This window comes from Cornus florida, unplaced genomic scaffold, assembly GCF_030987335.1.
Source record: "Cornus florida cultivar Cherokee Brave unplaced genomic scaffold, ASM3098733v1 CherokeeBrave_3.0.0_Hap2_Chr01, whole genome shotgun sequence".
Classification (NCBI taxonomy): Eukaryota; Viridiplantae; Streptophyta; class Magnoliopsida; order Cornales; family Cornaceae; genus Cornus; species Cornus florida.
The window spans coordinates 97044353-97067182 of NW_026775571.1; the positions used below are offsets into that span (position 1 = coordinate 97044353).

The following is a 22830-nucleotide window of genomic DNA, read 5'->3' on the forward strand; positions in this document are numbered from 1 at the left end:
CTTTGTTAAAAGAAAAACATAAACAAGACAAAACAGAATATAAATGAAAAATAAAATTGATCCAAATTCCAAACGAAGATGTGTAGAAGAGACATAGTTGTAATGGGCTAAATATGTACATGAATAAACGTATATACTTTCAGTCTTTCACAAAGTCTTGTTCATGTAACTTTAAAAAAAAAAAAAAAAAAAATTGTTTTGTTCATGTACAGAGATAATTAAAGAAGATGAGAGATTGAGAGAGGAAGTGAGAGAAAATAAATTTACTGTGTAGTACTCTGTTGTCTGTAGTTGTTATTTTATTTTTTCAAAATTTTACTTTTAAACTTTAAAAAAATTACATTAGGTACCCCATTTATCTTAAAAAAAAAATACAAAATACACCTCACCGTGTCCGAGTTGTGTCCCCCTCGTGTCCACCTCGTGTCTGAGCCGTGTCCGAGTCGTGTCCACCCTGTGTCCAATAAAAAATAATTTTTGGGCACTTTACAGAAGTGTCGGACAAGTGTCTGTATCCGACATTAGTACGGGACCCCTGAGAGAAATGTTCGTGTTTCATAACTTTTTGGAGAACTAGCTTGTTATAATAAAGAGAGAATTTGAGTAGATTCTTTTCTATATCGTTACTGAATGACACACATATAAAGGGGTAATTACACTTATCTCTCTTAGGGTTAGGGGTAATTACAGTCGGTACTCCTCACGTTTAAAAAATTACACCGTCGTCCCTCAAGGTTTATTCCATCATAACACTTAGCCCCCTCAAGTGAAAGTCAACGCCGGTCAATGGCCATTTTTGATGACATCATCAAGTGAAAAACCACCTTTTCCCTTATTATAGTTGAAAAGACATTTGCACCCTTACTTTTTTATTTAAATTTCAATATAATAAAAATAAAAATAAATGATGAAGAAAAGTATTAAAACATCCAAATACATTGCCTCCTATATCCTATTAGAGCATCTTCTCTCAATCTACTCTCCATAACCTCTTTACCAGATTTATCAATGTACAATTTCCATCATAATTGATTACATATACATTTAATTGATTACAATTACAATATCGACAACAGTCATTATCCATAAAATGCAATAGCAGACCTTCACCACTGAACAACCACTTTGCAACTCCATCAACGATATAGTTGTCCATGAAAAGTCAGTACTTAGTTCTCACCTCACTGTCATTTGAAGCAAATTGTAAAGTGACTAACAATCTGTGCCCGCAATATCAAGGTTATAACATGATTGAATCAGTTAAATTAGAATCACCAAAACCAGTACAACACACAAACCTCGCAAGCATGGATTCGAATTCAGAACTCAAAGATTGGGGATTCAGAAAAAAAATGTCATCCGTCATCGCTGTTGTTTTCTCGGCCGCCGGCTTGCAAAGGAGATTTAAAAAATCATCGCATCCCTATCACAATTTATTTTTCTCTTTGTAATTTTGTAAAAGCCACCTCTTACAGTTGCATTACAGACACGTCTATGTTTCTATATAATATATATAAATCGTCGCACCGATCGATTCAATCAGAACAATCTGTCGAGCCAAACCCACACAGAGAGTATCACTCTCCCCAAACTCTCCATCGCCTCAACAACTGCCTCTCCAGTGGCTCCGACGACTCCACCGAGCTCATCGATCTCCGAAAAGAGAGAGAAATCAAGCCGAAACGCCACCTTACTTGCTGGAACCTGATTTGGCATGGATTCGTCTCCGTCGTCGGCTCTGTCATCTTCCCCTCACCTGAAAAGAAGCTCACAGTGCTGCCGAACCCCTCCACTGTGCTCTCGTACGCCGCATCTGGCATCTCTGCACTGTCATCCTATTATGTTATCCCTATTCTGTTAGGATAAAAGAGTAATTTACTATCACATATCATTAGTAATATAATATGGAGGGTATATTAGTATATTCACAGAAATCTCTAACACAACTCACCGGCAGTCACATTAGAGGGAGTCAGTGTAATTTTTAAGTAGAGTTATCCCCACATATAAATATATAGACATTCAATCGAATCAAGTAATGTATGTTTACAATCGCGTCAAAATGAAAGTTTTTAATGCGCTTGTAATTCAATTAGGATATAATTAATTCAATAATTAATAAAATATTATTAATATAAGTTGTAGCTTTGTAGGCCTACTGGGCCTACAATTCTTGCATAGATATAATATATTTGTGGATCCCACTATAATTTGTAATAGTTTGAATTTATTTCCTCACAAAGACCCACCACTTTAAAAAAACAGAGAAGTGAGGGTTGGTTTGAAATTGAATTTATTCTTCACAAAGACCCGCCGCTTTAAAAAAGATAAAAAGAAAAGAGAGAGAAGGGAAAGTGAGGGCCACAACTGCAGTCTGCCAGAATTGGCTGACTATACTGGCCTGTTTTATGGCTACTGTACATGACCAGCTGCCATGTATACACTGCAAATAGAAATTTATTTTAGGTTAACTTCAGGGACACTCTTTGACGTATGTCCAATCTTCAATGAGATTTTTTATGTTTGTAAAAATTCAATTTTTTCTCGGTCAATGGTCAAAGTTAGTTAGAGACAACTTTTACTGACATAAGCAAAAAAAATAAATTTTAATACCCAAATTAGCCCTGATTAAGTTTGGTTGTTGGAAAGAGAGAAGTCAAGCCACTTTTAGTTTTTAGAGAGATAAAGAGGTGGCCGGACCAATTGGCGCGGGTCAGCTTCACGCGACGGCCGGACTTGTCCACCACCATCTTGAGCTTGTTGACAGAGGCCATGAATGGGAGAGAGTTGCAAACAGGAAGAGAAAAGTTAAGAGGATGCTTGGAGCTGGCCGATCAGGAACAGCCAAATTACATGGCCTCGCGGATCACTAAACCACCATCTCTTTGTTCCATGGCCTCGCATATCACTACACCACCGTTCTCTTCGTTCATGAAACCCATTGTGGAGGCAATTTCAGTCGAACCTTTCTTCCTCGCTGTTTAGTCTCGGTATATCGGACTCCACCCTCCGCCGGTGTTTTACTGGGTTTACTTCTATTCGGCTACAGTCAAAGGTTAATTAGTTACCATGTCTTCGTTGCTTATGCATATGCAGTTACAGCTCTCCTTGTCCTCCCCTCACGTAATACCTTCTTTAGCCTACGCTTTTCGAATTTTCTCTTTCAACGATCCTATTTTACGTGGTCCAAATCATTCCCAATATAAGCGTCTCTCTCTCCTATAGGGTTTCAACATTCTCACAACCACCATATCCTCTTTACTCTCTCTCTCTCTCTCTCTCTAAAATTGATTTCTGGTTTGCCTTGTTCGTCTCCATCCCCTCCAATTCTCTGTGGTTTTACTTGAAACCTAATGTGTGTTTGTTAATTTGTCACAAAAATATGTGAACCCGTTTGGTCATTTGCGTTCTAGTGTTACTGTTTTCAATTGGGTCTCTTCATTTCCAACGATTTTGGGACCCAATTGTGTTATTCTCTCCTTGTTAAGTTTTGATTTTGATTATTGTGAGAAATTTACAATCTTTTGAGGCGATTTTTGTTCGTGTGAGAAATGCCATTAACAGATTATCAAGGTCCATCAGCTTCTTTGACTAATTTTGGCCGTACGATCCTGAGCATTCGTCGTGATCAAGTTCATTCCATGGAGAATAACTATGTTTAATTGGATGTGAGTAGGTATACATCTCAAATCATGGGATTCGTAGGCATTAATTACACTTCTCCAACACTTTCTTCGGCCATCAGCAACCTGCTCCTTGCTTTCACCTTTATTATTGCCATCATTTTTAGGTAATTTGTATTGTTGTTCATGATTGTAGACTCATCCATTTTCCTCGTCCATTTTTTTTTTTTTTCTGAAAATTATTTTACAAATACAATTCTATGTAAAATGATTAATTAATTTGTCACTTAGCATCGATTTCAATGGTTTGCCGGTGAGAGCTCAGAACTGAGCTTTGAAGTGGGTTCGTTCCGAGTTGAATCAAAACCCATCAAAGAACACATCGTTTAGGCATCGTCGCGTCGACGAGGCTCTGGCCTCTGGGATCAACCCGTGTCGTCCTTTTGATGCAATCATCGTCGTGAAGCTCGCCAGACCTATTTATGGAAATGGATTTTCGTTTGGTCACCAATTGGTTACGTAGGAAATGACAAAAAGGGTAAATTAGTCATTTCATTTAATTATTTTGCTTTGTCAGCCAACAATGTTTGACGGGGTCTGACTGAATTTTTACAAATGTGGGATATTCCCTTGAAGATTGGACATACTTGAGACGGTATAACTGAAGTTAACCCTTTATTTTATTATGGTGTGTGTATATATATATTTTATTTTGTTTAATTGGAAAAGGCTCACTTAATTTGTCTAGTAATAACTTATAAGCTACTACTAAAAAAGGATAAATCTCGTAAACTCTTCTCCTAATAACAAAGAAAGGAAACAAGCTAAGCATCAAAACAGGAAACAACAAATAGAGCCCTCCGCGCATAGGAGGGAGGGAAACGCAATCCAATCCTGGATGAAAGTCTCAGCAAGAAGAGCAATTCTACTAATAAGCATGCGCGCGGTGGTAACATTCTAAAGAATTTAATACCTTTGATTGAACAATTTTTGACAATATGTGATTAAAATAACAAGAACTATCTAGATTGGCAATTAAAAAATCCATATTCAAAATATCTAGTATCTAAGGGTGAATTCAGCTCAGCACATGAAAATCAATGTCAATCATAACAGAATTTATAAGGTGAAGAATGTTTGTTGTGGAACAACAGTTTCAACAAATATTGATGAAGTATACGCTATATATATATATATATTATTTTTAATATATGTAAGACGCTTATACAATGCTGCCAAAATAACGCGCTGTTACTTGTATCAGACTGACTTTGCGTTCCTAATTAATGCAGTCTATACATGTGTGTGTGTGTGTGTGTGGCTGTGGGAAAGAAAAACACCTAAAAAAAAAAAAAAACAAAGAAAGAAAGAAAAAAGAAGGGTAAAGTTCAGCCACACCTCTTAAGGTTTGACAGAAAGATATTTAGAGGAAACTTACTTATTTTTTGAACAAAAACACCCTCTGAAGGTTCAAAAATGGACAAAGACACCCATTTACATGAAAAATTGACCAAATTACCCTTTGACCAAATTACCCTTTGACCGTTTAGGAGACCTTTTTAATTTTACAATTTAATAAATTGGAGCAATCTACCCTCATGAATAATTTATGCATAAAAAAAAGTAAAAAAAAAAAATTTATTGTTTTTTTTTTTAACTTTATAAATGTCCCAACTTCTTAAAAATGTAGACGTCTAAAATGATTTTTTTATTCAATACATATATTTCAAATAAATTATATTTTGTTATTACTTCTTTTTTTCTTTTTTATTTTTAAATTAAGATGCTTAATTCTTTCATCTAAAAAAATTAAACCAATCTCTTTTCCTTAAAAATAAAAAACATGGTGCTAGTATAATTTTATGCATCTTAAATTATATATAAAATATTATGCATTTCTCAACATAAAAGAAAATAGGTACTAGTATAACTTTATGCATATTAACTTTTTTTTTTTTCTTCCTTTGTTTTATTATTATTATTTTTTTCCTTTTTATGTTGGGAAATGCATAATATTTGATATATAATTTAAGATACATAAAATTATACTGGTACCATATTTTTTATTTTTAAGGAAAAGAAATTGGTTTAATTTTTTTAGATGAAAGAATTAACTATCTTAATTTAAAAATAAAAAAGAAAAAGAAAAAAAGTAATAACAAAATATAATTTATTTGAAATATATGTATTGGATCAAAAAATCGTCTACATTTTTAAGAAATTGGGACATTTATAAAGTAAATAACAATTTTTTTTTTTTTATGCATAAATTGTTTATGGGGGTAAATTGGTCCAATTTGTTAAATTGTAAAGTTAAAAAAGTCTCCTAAATGGTCAAAGGGTAATTTGGTTACTTTCTTATGTAAAAGGGTGTCTTTGTCTATTTTTGAACCTTTAGGGAGTGTCTTTGTTCAAAAAATAAATAAATTTTATCTGAGTGTCTTTTTGCTAAATTTCAGAAGGTGTGATTGTATTTTACCCAAAATAAGTGAACGAATGGTGTGTCATTTAGCTACAAGAAAATAAAATTTTTTTTTTTTCCTCAAGGAAAGAAATATAATATATAATGTATAATATCATTGAATTAGCAGGCGATTACGCCCCTGCAGAGCAAAGATTATATGTGTTCAATCAAGGGCAAAAGAAAGGGCAAGTCGATGACTTGTGGACCCCTTGTCTCATCAAAAATAATTACTTTTCGTACAAAAGAGGGAGGGTTTCAACAGCTGCAGGGAAAAATCGAATTAGATTGTATACGTAAGTGGATAAGCAAGAGATGCGACTTACAGATCTCGATCTCAATCATATTGGAAAGTTAGGTATAAATGAGCTTTTTAAGTACGCTCTTCACAGCTTAATTTGTATTTGCCCTACATATACAGTCATACATACACACACACACACACACACATATATATATATACACTTTTGGGTTCTTTTCTTTCCTCATCTTCACTGTGTCTGAAAGGAACAGAAGATAGGATAATTTAAGAGAGGGAGATAAAAGGTGTAATTTGAAAGTCATTTCATACATCAAGAAAAATGAGTGGAGCTTCCCCTAAATAGCACTACACTGATATTTCGATAGAAAATATATTTTTTATAAATGACCCGCCGATAAGGTGAGAGACATCCACTTTCTTTGAAAAGAAACTCAATCATTTTCATTGTGACTGCAAGAGGGAGTGCCGGCAGATAAGATAGATCCTATTATTACTGGTTAAATTCTTGGGAGATACTATAAGATATTATGATGCGATCAAAGGGTCAAATCTGGTGATACCATTATTATTATTATTATTATTATTTTTTTAAAGAAGAGCGGACATTTTTATAAAATAAAATATAAAAGTATCATGATGTATTAACAAGTGTGCCCGAAATGATAAAATTTATTTTTGAATAACAAACATCACATTATGAACATGTATAAAGTGTTCGATTTCTAAAGGAATAAATGAGTACCTAGTAATCCTATACAAATTTCAGAAGTTCTTCTAGTTTTTTATTTGTAAATTAATATATTTGAGCTCAAACAATAATAGATTGGATTTTGTAGACTATGATATAGGGTTAAGTGTAAAAAAAAAAAAAAAAAAAACTCCTCGTATACGAAGTTTGTGCATAACAAGCCTTTACTTTCTAAAAATATGTATTTTAGTCCATAAAATTTGAAAAAGGTGAAAATAAGTTTAACTGACCACTTTTTAGTCAAAATTGACATATAATAAATTCAAAAACCCTTGCTCTTTTCTTTTCCTATTCTACCCTACTCTCCTACCCTCCACCACCACCACCACCCCACCATCACCACCACCACCACTCCTGTATATTTCTCGCCTCTCTTAATGGAACATTCAAATACTATGATTGAAACCCTAGGCCCACAACATTTTAAATCTCAAATCTTCCAAAATTTATATCCCTCTAAACTGTGCCCTTTCTACGACTTTAGACCACTGCCATCTTCTTGTATCTGCCATCCTCACCCTAATTTTCTCCTCTGGTTTTGTGGTTTGTGTCCATGGCCGTGATATAATGCAATTTGTGATCCACATGAATGGGTCATGTTCTTTCTATAGATAGGAGAAGACCCAGAACAACAAAAAAAATATATAAAATATTCAGGAATATATATATATATATATATGTGTGTGTGTGTGTGTGTGTGTGTGTGTATCAAACACAAAGCACCCATCGAATTGATCAAACTCAAAAAAATAACAAATTATCATACCCAAAACATACAAAAAAATCATAATTTTCAGCTCTAAAATCCCCCACCTTCAATTTTGTTCTCTCAGTAAAATACCCCATTTTCCATTGCTGAGAAAGAGTTACAGAGGTCACCGTATCCTCGTCGTCGTTGAGTCACAAATTGGGCTCCGACGATGGTGACTTACAGCGGGATGACACGCTGGTGATGCGTTTTCGACGTCGATGGTCGCAGACAAACTCTCTGGTTAACACCCATCTAGCATCGTCTCTATACTCTCTGCCATAACAAATCAAAGCCCATCCCCATTCTCCACTTAGCTAACTCCCAAATGCGCCTCAAATCACCGCCAACAATCCTGACGAGCTTGAGATTGATTGTCCAATTTCCTCTCTGAGGTTAGGAACAGAGGAGAGGGTCCGGCTACTCCCTCCCCTTCGAATTAGGCATTAGATGAATTCTAGGAAGCCCTGCGTATGTTGATGGAGTACTACCACGGGACTGTTCTGATAACTTCAGCACTAGAAGCAGAGGGTTCAAGTTCAAGGATTAAAGCCAGTTCTTCGCTGGAATTTAGTTCTGGTGTTTCTTCTACCTTGGCCCTCAATCAGCCAAGATAGAAAGGGGAAAAAAAAAGAATAAATTATTTAAAATGGTAATTTTATATTGCCTAATTTTTTTATATATTATTTCATTTATATTAGAGAGGGTATTAATGTTTTTTTATGTGAACATGGGTAATTGCACCAAATTGATAGAATAGGGGTTTTATATCACACAGGGACTGCTATGCACTATATCAACATTAGAAGGGGTTTTTTTTGTACTTAACCCTATGATCTATTGTCCCTAAATGGGTTTGGATTAAATTATTTGGATAAAAAGTTTAAAAAATATTTAGAATGAATGTCAACTGTAACTCCAAATATTATATAATTTAAAATTAATGAACTTGGCACTTAAGTTGGTTAGGAAACATTGAGAGAAGTTATAGGCCTGGTAGACAAAGGGTGAGGCGTCGATGGAGAGAGTTGATGATGGTGGTAGAGAGAGAGGGTGAGGCGCCAATGGTGGTGGTGGGGAAAGGTGGGGCATCGATGGTGGTGAGTAATATATGTGATCAACACACACACACACACATTAAGGGTGAGTTAAGAGAGAATTTAATAAGCACAACCCTTCCAGCATAGGATAAGAATCTAAATGTCCACATAGCCATTCTTGCTTTAATTCTTTGAACAAGTGTCTAACAGTCCCTTGCATTAATAAATGAAGATGACAGAGGTAACCTAAGGTAAGTAATTAGTAGTGTACCAGCTTCACACTGCAGTAGGGAAATGATTGAAGTCTTTTCTTGGCTGTTTACCCCTGTGAAAAAGACTTGGCTCTTCGAGCAATTGATTGATAAACCTGAGTATAAGAAAAATCTATCCAATGCTGAGGAGAGAATTTGAATAGAACCAAGAGATCCATGACAAAACAATAGAATATCATCTGCAAACATCAGATGTGTGAGTGACAGCTTACTGTATCTCCAATAATAGACAAAATTTGGATTTAGTTGAATGGCATTGTTGATGGATAAGGTTAGGACCTCCATGGCAAGGACAAACAACATTGGTGATAAGGGATCTCCCTGCCTAAGGCCTCTCTTCCTTTTGAAAAAGCCAAACATTTCCCCATTCAGTGAAATTGAGTAGGATGAGGTTGTGATACATTGTGAAATCCAATTAACAAACACCTCAGGAAATCCAAACAATAACAATAAATCCAGAATAAATTGCCAGTGGATAGAATCAAATGCCTATAAATCAAATTTAATTGTGCAATTGTGGACATGATTTGATCTGTGATACCCATTCAATAGCTCATGTGCCAAGATGATGTTCTCTGAAATATTTCTCCCTTTGATAAAGGCATTTTGAGGATAGCTAACTAGGGAAGGTAACACCTGGCTCAATTTATGTGCTAACAACTTTGAAATACATTTGTAAAGTAGATTACAACATGATATTAGCCTGAAATCATTCACAGTGGAGGGGTTAGGCTTTTTGGGCACCAGAGCTATGTAGGAACAATTTATTTCTGTAAGTATTCTCCCTGTTGTGAAGAAATCTTTGACAGCAGCAATGATATCACTTCCAATAATAGTCCAAGCATGCTTAAAGAAGCATGCATTGTATCCATCAGGCCCTGGACTCTTGTAGGGGTGGAAGGACAGTATGCAATTTTGAATTTCCAAGTCAGTAGGAATGGACATGAGAATGGATAGGAGGTGGAGGGGTGCTGACTTGGAGATGAGGTTGGAGAAAGAGTTCATACCTGGATACTCCAAGTAGCTTTGCCCCAACAATCCTTGAAAGTGGTTAAGCAATGCATTGTGAATATCCTGACCTTGAATCACATTCCCAAGTGAATCTTCAAATGCTTGGACCTTCCTCTTGTTGGCTTTAGAAGATAAACACTTCATGAAGTAGGCTGTATTCTGATCCCCTTCCTTAAGCCAGTGGATTTGTGCCTTTTGTTTGTAGAACATCTATTCTGCAAGACATAACTCTGAAAATTTAGCAGCAAGCTCCTTCTCATTCACTCTTAACTGGTCATCCACAGGATTGAGATCAAGGCATTTTTGGCAATGGTATGCATTGTATATGGTTTGTTGTGTTAAATACAATAGAGGATTGAACATGACAGATTGTTAAAATCGGCCTTGAATCTTCTACCTTTCACTTGGAGAGGTGGATCATATACTAACATTAAGTTAACGTAGTACAATTTTTGCTAAAATTATGAATTATTGATAACCGATAAGTTTAATATATTGTCGATATAATTAAATTTTGTATTCATTTTTATTAGTTTGTGACTTGGAGTAGACTTGATCAAGCCATTTATTTATTGTGGTACCAATATTAATCCTAAGCAATGGAACCATCGACGGATCTAGAAAATTTTGTGGGAGACAATAATGATATTTGTTAGTAATTTCAGTTGAAACAATAGTGGGATTTTATACGTGTGTATATATATATCAAAAAATGAAAGAAAAACAAAATGGTAGGGTATAATACTAAAAAAAAAAAAAAAAAAAAAAATCAGTGGGGGCAATTATATTGGGTCTGTCCCTAAATGGAATTATTTACGGTTATGATTTATTCACTATTGGTGACCTCTTTGTTCCACTCAATCAGGTAGTGACCCACAGAAAGATGATATTCCATGCACCAAACACATGCACAAACACCAAAGATTTTAAATTTATTTCGTATTTATGTTGTTTTTAGGAGTACTTAATTGATACTTAAGATTCGAAATTAAAAAAAAAAGAAAAAATTAATATAAAATTTAAATTAATTTTTTTTTTTTTTAATTTAAAATTCAAAACCTCGGTACTCTTAAATATTAGCATAAACACTAATCTAATGCAATGTAATTAGATTATTACTTTTACTGACCACTGAAACCGAAACAGAAAGAGATCCGACATCATGTATATATGTAATTACGTATGTTGAACAAATATATACAATGGACTTGGATACACACATTATGTATGTTTATTGTGTGCTGAAGAATATATTACACGTTTTGTAAGATTAGTTGTTCTGCTTCAGGTGCTTTGTCCGCATAAGCAAATTGCTTTAGAAAAGTTGTTGGTGGACTGTCATTCAAAGATAGTGTTACATAGTCAATAATACTATTTAAATATTTTGGATAGTATAGAATTGAAGTTTTAAAATTAAAATTGAAAAAAAAAAAATTTAGTTCAATTTTTTATATTACTTTTCTCCCAACTCCAATTTTATTAATTTTAATTTTAAAACTCCATTTTCATATAGCCGAACATAATCCCAATAAAATTTCAATTACTTAAAATCTAAAGATGCTATATAAACATATTTCTTAAGTCGATGTGTGTAACATGAGGTTTTGATTGTAAATGAAACATTAATTTATTTTAGGGCAAAGTCCAAAAACCCCCCTCTGACTTTCACCCTTTTTCATTAAACCCCCTTGACTATTTTTGTTCCAAAAATCCTCCTCAACTATAGAGGGGGTAACAAATTCAACTCAACCTTAACTAATGATGTAAAATGACTAAAGTATCCATTAGGCAAAAAAGCCATTTTTTCTCCTTTCCAATTCTGAGCTTGTTGGTGGAAAAAAATTCTGAGTTTGCTCTCTTTCATCATTCCTCTCTCTAATTGGGGTTCATAATCATCTCATATAACTAAAAAAAATGTGGACTGATCTATGTTCGCAACTTCCAGATAAATTATCTCTAGACTTTATTCTCAATGTGTTTTGCTCTCTCTTGATTAATATTTTTCTAGGATTTTTTTCTGTATGATTGATCTGGAAAGTTTTTTTTTTTTTTTTTTAGGTGTATACTTATTTATTTATTTATTTTCATTTGGTGATCTATTTGGTATCAATGTTGATGGAAGTATCAGTTTTCAAAAGGAAAAAAAGTCTGATTGTTTTTTTTTTTTTTTTTTCATTCCTCTATAGTTACATATGTATATTAATACTATATATAGGATACTCACAAATTCAATTTTTTGTTTCCGGTATGTCTTCATTTAGTTGATAGAAACAAAATATAAATTATTTATTTATTTATTTATTTTATTGCTACTCCTTTTTCTTCGGCCTCATTCAATTTAATAGAAAACCAAACCAATGTGAGCAAATCACACCCCTCTTTTGCTTCTGAAAAAAAAATAATAATAATAATAAATCACACCCATATAGCTGTTTTTTAATTTCGTATTCAATATGTATCTATATAAGCTTGTTTAATGCATTGTATTAGAATTATAGTTTTAGTCTATGTAAGTGCTTCAAACACTACCAATTGGTCTAATGGGTTTTGACTTTTGTGTACTAAGGTGTGTGTGTGGTTTTTTTATTTTTTATTTTTTTTATGCATTAAGTTGTGTTGGGTGTTTGTGATTTGTTGCAAAAGTTAGGGTTCATTTTTTTATACATTGTATAAAAGATCTATTCCATGTAGAACGTTATTTGAATTGGTATAAGATATTATTGTCTCAAAATAATTTGAAAAACAATTATGTCCACTTTTACATTCTCAGTTAATGTCCAGTTGATTCTGTCACCCCCTCTCTGAAAGTTGAGGGGAATTTTTTTGGAATAAAAATAGTTAGGAGTTTAGTGGAAAAGAGTAAAAGTCTTGGAGTTTGTCATTTATTTTAGCGCAAATTACACAAAGGATCCCTAAGACTTTCAACTTGTACTTATGAATAAAAGATGGCCACAATATAACAGAAAAGGTCCAAATTCACTACAACAAAAGTGACTTTTAGTGACGATATTTTAGCTATAAAATTTCTTTCGTCCCTAAAAATAGACTTTCAGGGATGAAATTCAAGCTCGTGACTATTTATGTATCTTTTTTGTGACGAATTAGATAATTTGTCACCAATTGGTGATAGGAAGGTCTATACAACGTCGTTTCGATTTCTTTTTATACTTATTTGTGACTAAAATCTCCCTAGGTAAAAAAACCAATTTCGTTTTTCCCCAACTATCTCCCCTCACTTTTCCTACTATGGCACTATTCTCTGTTCTAATTTCAATCAAACTCTATCATCCCGTCATTCGCTCTCATAGTATCTGCATCACCTTTTTTTTTTTTTTTTTTTTTCCCACTCAAACCCTAGCTTTCTCTCAATAAACAATTTATTATCCTGGAGTCTCCTCGTCACCAATCAGCTGCTCTTAAAGAGATAGAGAGAGTAGAACACTAGGTCGCCAATCGGTTACCCTCAAATCTTATAAATTCCACAATCTTTTTATGGAATCCCACTCAACTACTCCCTTCATATTCTCTTTTCAATATTTATTTTCTTGTATTAATTTTTCGATCTTGATTGCCTTCAATCTCTATCTAATATATGTTGAGAGAATTGCATAACTGAAATTCTACATGTGATTGGGTCCGACCATCATTTCATAACAGCCCAGGTTTGAAAGTTCCCAAATAATCTTTTCTAAAGTTCTAGTTTTTATATATTTATTTATTTTTATATAGTACGATATTCACATAGATAGAGTGATTATTACTGTAATTTTTTTCAATAAGTAAATAAATACAGTGATTATCTTGAAATTGGTTGTTCAGATTTTTTTTTCTTCTGATTTCATACCTTATTAGAGGCGATCAATAATTCTTGGCCATGGTTTGATCACAAGTTCTTAGCCCTTAAATCACTTCAGAAATTCCTCAAATATCTGTCAGTTATAATCTTCAAACTAAACATATTACTGTGGGACTTTACATGCTAGGGTTTTTTTTTTTAATTAGCTTTTAAACTCGTAATTTGGGCATCACATACCATTCAAATTTTTTTTTTTTTTTGTTAAATAATCATCCTTCACAATGAAATCCTATTGTTTTCAGTTTGGTATTCAGTATCAAGAATGCTTAACGAGAAATCTCAATGTAGCAATCTTGTAAGGTCAAATTACTTCTTCTTTCTTCTTCTTTTTTTTTTTTTTTTTTTTTTTTTTCTTTTCTAATAAGGCAGATTAGTTAGAGTTTTGCCCACAATTTCATGTGATTTTCTGAATGAGATTCACATAATGATTAGTTCTAGTGCCACGCAGTGACCGTACATGTGCAGTTTTGTGCTCAAGATAACTTAAGTTATTGGTTATGCACTTAATAGGCTTGTATCTTGTCTAATGTGCCTATTTGTGTGGTGAACTGAGTAGGCTTTTTTCACTTATATTTTACTACTGTTATCTCTAGATTTCATATTAATTTTAGTCCAATCACACAATTATTTTTATATGCATAGCTTCTTCTTCTTCTTCTTCGTGTTTTTTTTTTTTTTTTTCCAGCTAAAATGATGATTCTTTGCAAAGTTGGCTATGTTAGACTTGGTTTCCGAAACACAGGCAAGTAAAGTTTTTCAAATTCTTTTTATTTTATTTTATTTTTTGTCATTAATATGTTCTTTATGCAATTTGTATGTATAAATTTGATAACTAACGTCTTTGCAATCAGTGCAGGCTTCCCTCTGTTAGCTCTGCTTTGTCTACCTTGCTCATGATTACCTTTGTAAGTGACTCAAATAAGATTCAGGTGTTGTTGTTCACAGTCTATCTTCCACACTTTTATTCATGATTACCTTCATCTTGGGAATAGTTTTAATTGATAAAGAAGCTTGTTGTTGCAGTGTTTTATGTATGTCTTTATGAGAAGATTTATTTTTTTTCCTTACCCAAGATTTAATACTTTCCAACATAAGTTCTATGGTACTGAGAAATCCCATTCAGGAATGCTTTTTATTTATTTAGTTTCAATAACTATGTTCTTGTTAATGTTTATTGCTACTTTCTTTTTCTAACTTTTATATTAGTACTTTTATTTAAAATTAGGTTATGGTGTCAATGTATATACATATATATTCTTTACTACTCTCTTTTTTATCTTATTGCACGTGAAATATCCTTTCTCTTATTCTAGTTTCTTGTTTGCTTTGCAGAAATAGTAATTGAGTTGTTTGAAAGAGAACTAAAGGTTAGATATTCAATGTGGGTAGCTCTTACAATGAGGTCTTAGTCAAAGATGAAAGTAAATAATTCAATGTAGTTTTATTATTTTATCCTTTTTTTATGTTGATAATGTGCATTGCTTGGAGGAATTACTTTTAATCAAGTTTATGATTAGGAGAATATTATTTAAATTTTATAGTTTGACTTTCATAGAGCCCTATTGTTCCATTACAGAACTTTTTCCTGTGTTTTGTTGCAACTACTGGAGTGGAGTGGCTCTTGCTAGAATATTTCTGTATTCAAGGGTGAAGTGCATAAAACTAAATCACTCTTTGTTTTTTTGTTTTATTGTTTTGCCTTTGTTGGATCAACTTAAGCCACTACTGCATCACTCTTGTTTTATTTCCTTCTTGGCCCTTTGCTAAGTTGTGTATTTTCATTTTTGTTGCAGCTGCTAGAGTGGCTTCGTGCGGAATTACTATATTCAAAGGCGAAGTACAAAAAGCCATAAACATAGTTTGAAGAATTTTAAGATTCTAGAAGACTAGTGATAAGGGAACTTTGGGCGTTCCTCCATAGAGGGAGAGTTGGGAGAGAGTTGGGAGTTTGCTTTTATGTTTTAGTTTGGTCTTTTGTATTATACAATTGGAAATTTGGTTATTCAAATTTATGTTAATTTTGTATTTGAACTCAGAATTATTATGTATTTCATAATAAAATTTAATGTTATGTTTAAATTTGTGTTCCTATATAAAGTTTGAAATGTGTGGACCTGTGTTTCTATTTGAATTTTTTTTAATATTAGCAAAACAAGCAAGCAAAATTGGTTTTTAGCAACGAAAGATATTTGTCATTAGGTGAGTTAGTGACGAAAACTTTCGTTGCTAAATGGAAAACAGATGTGATGAAAAATATGGTTGCTTAAAGATATGCAATAGTAACGAAAATGTTTGTCGCATTTTTGTCACTAAAAGGCAAGCAGATGTGACGAAAAAGTATGATCACTAAAAGTCATGTAATAGTGACGCAAATTTTTTAGTCACTAAAAGTAGAGACAATAGTGACGAAATTCTCATTCGTCACGATAGATCAACCGAGACGGTTATATAGCAACGAAACATTGACGAATGATTTTTCGTCACTAAAAACTTCTAGTAACGAAAATTTAGCTTTTTGTGACGAAAAAAAATGTTGCTAAAGGTCACTTTTGTTGTAGTGAAATTAACTGTTTGTGGTTAGTAAATTGATATGAATTTACATTTTTGTCCTTAAAATTAAACTATTTGTTTAATAAAAAAATATAATATTTTTTTTATGTATTATTAAAGTTACAATTTTGCCTCTAAGAGTCCATCACCAAATTGCAAAAATCATAAAATTATCTGCAACAAAACCAATCACAGACCCAAATCCGAACCTCGACCTTTCGATACCATTATTGAGCCCAAACTACTCACAGGAATTGTTGGTTTTAGGCACCATAACAGAAATCAAAAGGTCAGATCAGCAGTATTGCTGAAGGCCAACGATGTTGTGACAAGAATGGATATCCCCTCTCGAGTCAAAGATGGAGCCGAATGACTCAACAAGAGTGTAGCCGTCTCGGCTTTTCGGGCGGTGCTCCACCGTGTTTGGCAGGCGGCGGAGAGGTCCGGTCGCCGGCCCGACGAGGTGAGGGTGGTGGCAGTGAGCCAGACCAAGCCTAACTCTCTCATCCGTCAACCGGTCATCGCTGTTTCGGCGAATACTACGTCCAAGAAATCATAGATAAAGCACCTCAGGTTCTCTCTTCCTTGAATTTTTTGATTTTATATTGCTTTGATTGAAACCCCTGGTTCTTGCAATATGGTGTGCAGCAGAAGACTTGATTTTGAAATTGTTGAATATGTGGCAGCTTCCTGAGGACATTGAGTGGCATTTTGTTGGGCATTTGTAGAGCAATAAAGTGAAACCACTTTTGGTAATGTACCAATATGATTGTAATTGTCACACACTCTTTCATGTCCTTACAATGTTTTGTAATGTTTCTCTGGATTATAAATATCCTGACTTCATAGTTTAGACCTATCTTGGTTATAGATTTCTTGAACTAATACCCCAATTTAGAAAATTATATAGAAATTTCGTCTAATATAGGATCTAAAATATATACTGGGCACTCAGATGCTTTTTTTTTTTTCGATCTTTACCCAATCTTTGATTGATTCCCAACCCAACTTAGTTCAAATCTTATTGGGTTATGCTTAGTAATTATGTAATGGCAGCGAACCTTTTTTATGCTCGTAATTTTTCTTTCCTTCTTGAATCTTATTGTCCTGGGAATCCCGATATTTTTTTAGTTCTCTCCGTCTTGAGCAAGAGGGGGCTCGGCGCTGATGGATGATTTTCCGGTGACTTGGCTCGGCGTTGTCCCAACTTCTTCCTCTCATTGGAAACGCATGATTCGATTGATGTTTAGAGAGAAAAAAGAGGAATGATGTGGTAGGGAAGATGGGGTGTACCGGGGCAAAAATGAAACTTCTCAAAATCTAATGTCTTTTAAATTTTTTTTTTTTTATTAAAATAAATGCTTTAATTGTAAGGTTAAAAGTGTAAATTTGTATTGATTTTTTTTTTTTTTTTTTTTTTTTTTTTTTTTTTTTATCACACTGTCAACATGAACCTTTGTATAATATTACTATAACTTTTATCTACATGCATAACATCGAAATCTCATGGGTAGCTTGTGTAATTTGCCCATTATTTTATGGAATGTTGGCGAAAATTAATTATTTTTTATTGCTTGTTTTTTACAGATGCAGTAAATGCTTGACATCCACACTAACAGATACGCCTTCATTATTTTACAATGACACTAAACAAAATTACACACACATTAATTGTCCATCATAAATATAGACGCAAACAAAATTAAATGCACATGGTCCAACAACCTATCCACAGTGTGTGTGTATACTGTATATTATATAATATTATATCGTCATGATTCACGCAATAGAGGCGAGGCTCAACTATGACAACAAACATCAGCGAAGTATTAGTGAACATGAATTCTAAGAATATTCCCAGTTGTTTGTCAGATTTCAGTATAGTTCCGAATTAGTAAAAAATAATAATAAAAAAGCTATGCTAAAATCATGAGTTATTCATAAGTTGAATTGTCAGTACTGTATAATTAATCTTTCATTATGTGATTTGCTGAACAATTATTATTAGTCTGAGTCTATATTTTTTGCAATATATTAGCATTGATGGATAGATTTGTACAAAGTTCACTTGATCAAGCCATTTATTTATTTGGGTACCAATATTAATCGTAAGCAATATAATTTATAGTACGGCAAAAAAATATGTATCTTTCCACCTTAATTTCTTCTTTTATCTACTAATCCACGAAAAATATATTAAAATAGAGATCGATGATAGAATTTCTGAAAGCTGGACAATTTTGAATGGGTGATGTGAGTGAGGAATGTGGGGCCATTACTCCCGCAGCCGTTCTGAGTTGTCTGATTTTGAATCGAAAAATAATTTTTCATAAAATAAAAGAAAAAAACCTAACAGAAAAACCATTGGCTTAGAGAAAATCAGATGACAATAAGTTTGCATGCTAGTAGCCATAAATGCTGCTAATTCAGCTGTTAAGCAACGGTTCCTCCTTGTCTTCCCATTTTTCCAATCGATTCCTTGCCTTCTCCACCTAAAAATTTCAAACATTCGTTAATTGAAGTACGCCAAATAATGTAATTGCAAAAAAAAAAAATGGTAATTACATAAATGTAGCGGTATTTTCTCTATTTTTTAAAATGAATGGTGATCAGATCGAGTTCAAATTTTCACGAAGGCAAACGATTAGTGACCTCTTTTTCCCAATCGGTCCGAAAAGTAATCCAAAGTAAGATGATTGTCTGTATGGCAGTGCCTCCCATCATCCCCGACCATATCCCCTGCACCAAAACATATGCAAAAACCAATCACTAATCTAAATTTATGTTAGGCATTTGAATAATTTTAAAGCTTTAACCTTACCTAATGGATTTATTCATGGAATAGGAATAAATATTTTCGATTTGAATTTTCATTCTAAATAGTATTGTCCGGATTATTAGTATAACTTAAATCAAATTTAGAAAGATACCTTAGTCCCAAGGTCGAATTTAAAGCTGAGAAGTGAACCCAATGGGATTCCAATAATGTAGTAACATCCAACGTTTATATAAGCAACAAATGCTTGCCATCCACACCCAACAGCAACCCCTTCGTCATCTCACAAAGTCACAAACAAATATTAAACTAAATGCACATACTCTTATATATATATATATTATAGTCATAAATATTAAGCAGTAAGAGAGATGTTCAACAAGTTGAAGCTAGCTAGTATAAAAAGAAGACTGATATTTGAGCAGATAATTATCTTAGACCTAAAATACATATTTAGACTTACATGTTTCAACTTTCAAGTAAGACGCAAGTTTATTCGTTAGTGTTTTAAGTTTAACTTATATGTTAGAATTAATTGATGTATGTTCAATCATTAAGTCTTATAATTAATTAGGTTTAGTTAGTCACCGGATAGAACAGGTTGAACACCATTAAGCACGATGGAGATTGCCAACAAGGGAGCTAATTCTGAGACTGCATCAGCTACAGTTTGACCATCGGTGAAGGCATAACTCAGGACGTCGCGGAATATGAGCACAACAACGGCCATGATCACTGAAATGATGAAGGAGCTAACATTCACCACCACAACGGCAAATGCAGCCGATTTGGAATGTCCGGCACCAAGCTCATTGCTCACTCTCACACTGTATGCATATACATATATGTACATTAATTGTCAAATCAATATTAATTCAAACCATTTGATTTTTGAAGAATAACTCACCTTGCAGCTGCATTAAACCCCACAGAAACCATATATGCCCAAAAAAGTATAGTCATACTGCATGTATAAATCAATACTAAAAGTTAAGACACGATATTTATTAGTACTAATATTTATGGTATTTATATTTATGTCTGAGGACCAAAAAAAATACTTATTGTGGTAAGAGTGGCCCACTTTCTTTTGTTCTTACCAAATGGAGAGTGAGTCCAATACCACCTCAGCATTGTCAAGCAATCCAGCAATCAACACAAGTACCTCGAAGTACCATGTCTCCAGGCACAGCATCACTGCCGATGCAGTGGATAATTTCAAGAAATCCCAGAGTCCAGAAAACGCCAGCACACTAAACCCAGTCCACGTGTCCTTACATCGATCACTCACCAAGATGTACACAAATTGTGCCACCACCACGATCCACCATGACAGGCTCAACACCAGCGAAGCACCCAGCAATCCCCACCCCAATCGGTACACCGCGAGCCACGTTAATAAAAGGTGCACGAAAAGCGTGACCGTCGATATGTATGCACTGGGGGCCACAATGCTCTGCGCTTGCAAGAATTTCTGCGCAGGAAAACAAGCGGCGTATGCGAATATCTGCGGGATGAGACCGTACACGAACAATGCTGCTGCGGACGAGATCGCCGTTGATTCACCGAGTAATAGTAAGAGGGGCTTTGAGAATACGTAGACGAGTGTAAGTGGGACCCCAGCTGCCATAAGGACGATCACTGATCTTTGTAGATATATTCCTAGCATTTGATTTTTCCGAGCTCCGTAGGCTTGGCCACACAGAGTCTCCACTGCACTTCCCATTCCTAGCTGCTCACCAAAAAATAATAATAATAATAATAATAATAATAAAATATTTTGTGAGGTCTATCACTTGTAGCATATGTACATGTTTTTATGTATACATTTATATATATATATATATATATATATATATAGATAGAGAGAGAGAGAGAGAGAGAGAGAGAGAGTACCATGACACCATAGGAGAAGACTTGGATGCCGGTGTTGCCAAGAGAGGAGGCGGCGAGTTCAAGATTGCCGATATGGCCACAGAAAATCTGTGTGGACAGTGAGATAACATTTCCGAGCAAGGAAACAACGATTGACGGAATTGCAAGGCGGAAGAGGGTAACCAGTTCGATGGTGGTGGCCAGTTGAAGCCGCCGGAAGTTGGACAAGCTTGTGTCTGATAGGACTTCTTCAAGGGCGGAGCTTGGCGGCTCAGCTGCCGATTTTTGGGACTGTAACATGGGTTGATTGAGCTCGTCACCATCGTTTGTGGACTCCATACTTTGTTCTACACTTTTTAATTAAATTCGTTTTAACGGAGGGCCTCTAGAACAGGGTGCGTGTCTGTGTATAATATAAGAGTATATTTACGTGTTATGGTCCAAAAAATATATATGGTAAAGTGCAAAAAAATCACATGATATACCCAAATAATATATATTTGTCTGTATAAAAGAAGGTAAGAGTGTACGACACTGATATACCGGCCAGTCAATAAATCACATTGAATGACGGAGTTATATATTATTTTTATTCATCGTAAAATAATTATCACATTTGAAAAATTAATATATTATTATTATTATTATTATTATTATTATTTGTAATATTCATAACATCATTTTTTTAAAAAGTTAGATTATCAAAAAGGAAAATTTATTTTGTGACGGAAAGAGGGTAAATGATACACAATATTTAATTAAATATTATATAATAAAAGAAATTACTTGCCATAGAAATGAATATAAAAAGAGAATTCATTTACGGTACTTCCAAAAATATAATTATTTTGATAAAAATTTAGATTCTAAAAAAAGAACACCTATTTTGAGACCGAGGGAGGAAATGATACATAATATTTAATTAAATATAATAATAAAAATTACTTGCAATAGAAATGAATAGAAAAAAGAAAATTCATATGTCCAACTTCATTAATATAAGATAAAAGAAAAGATGATTACCATACGTATTCTAATATTAAATTTGTATAATCAAAGCATGCAATTTTATTAATTTTGTAATCGTTACACAGATATAAGAAGTATGAATAGAACACAATACGGATTTGACAATATGATAAGTTTTTTTAAAAAAATAAGATACTAATACAGCATAGATATGTCATATATATATATATATATATATATATATAATATATTATTATTATTATTATATATAAATATTAATTTTTTAATATTATTTATATAATTATGAATGAAATCATTAATTTAAAACTTAGAGTGAGATGTTTATTATTTTTGTTTTCTTAAATTTTATATTATGTTTCTAACTAACACATAATATATTTTAGATTATACTTAATCTCATTTTCTAAAACTAAAAAAATATTCATAACGAGTCCGTCCTCTCCATGGCTAACCAAGAAAATAACATGGTATTTAATTTTCAAGATATTTCTAAATTCTAGTTACATACACATATTCGAACTGTATCTTAACACCCTAATGAAGCATGCGTTGCATGCATGTCAGATTGATTAGACTGATCATGTTCGTCGGGTTATGTTTGGTTTGTTGGGTTGGCTG

The 22830-nt window shown here is 33.4% G+C and overlaps 1 protein-coding gene and 1 long non-coding RNA gene across 3 annotated transcripts; one reads left to right on the forward strand and one right to left on the reverse strand.

The window, feature by feature from the left end:
* Window positions 1-14769: 14769 nt before the first annotated feature.
* LOC132308207 (uncharacterized) lies at window positions 14770-16100 on the forward strand. Of its 2 annotated transcripts, XR_009482402.1 has the most exons (3): window positions 14770-14926; window positions 15354-15668; window positions 15815-16100. It is a non-coding gene; the product is annotated as an uncharacterized LOC132308207 (long non-coding RNA). The 2 variants fall into 2 exon arrangements; XR_009482399.1 differs by having other exon boundaries at window positions 14770-15668.
* A 2710-nt stretch (window positions 16101-18810) lies between these two features.
* LOC132308121 (protein DETOXIFICATION 40-like) lies at window positions 18811-21575 on the reverse strand. Its single transcript, XM_059806151.1, has 7 exons — window positions 21244-21575; window positions 20448-21079; window positions 20255-20311; window positions 19936-20174; window positions 19502-19620; window positions 19224-19310; window positions 18811-19063 (listed from the first exon to the last, which is right to left on the reverse strand). Exons 1-7 carry the CDS (start codon window positions 21559-21561, stop codon window positions 18998-19000), a joined length of 1518 nt encoding a protein of 505 aa, XP_059662134.1. The 5' UTR covers window positions 21562-21575; the 3' UTR covers window positions 18811-18997.
* Window positions 21576-22830: the final 1255 nt, after the last annotated feature.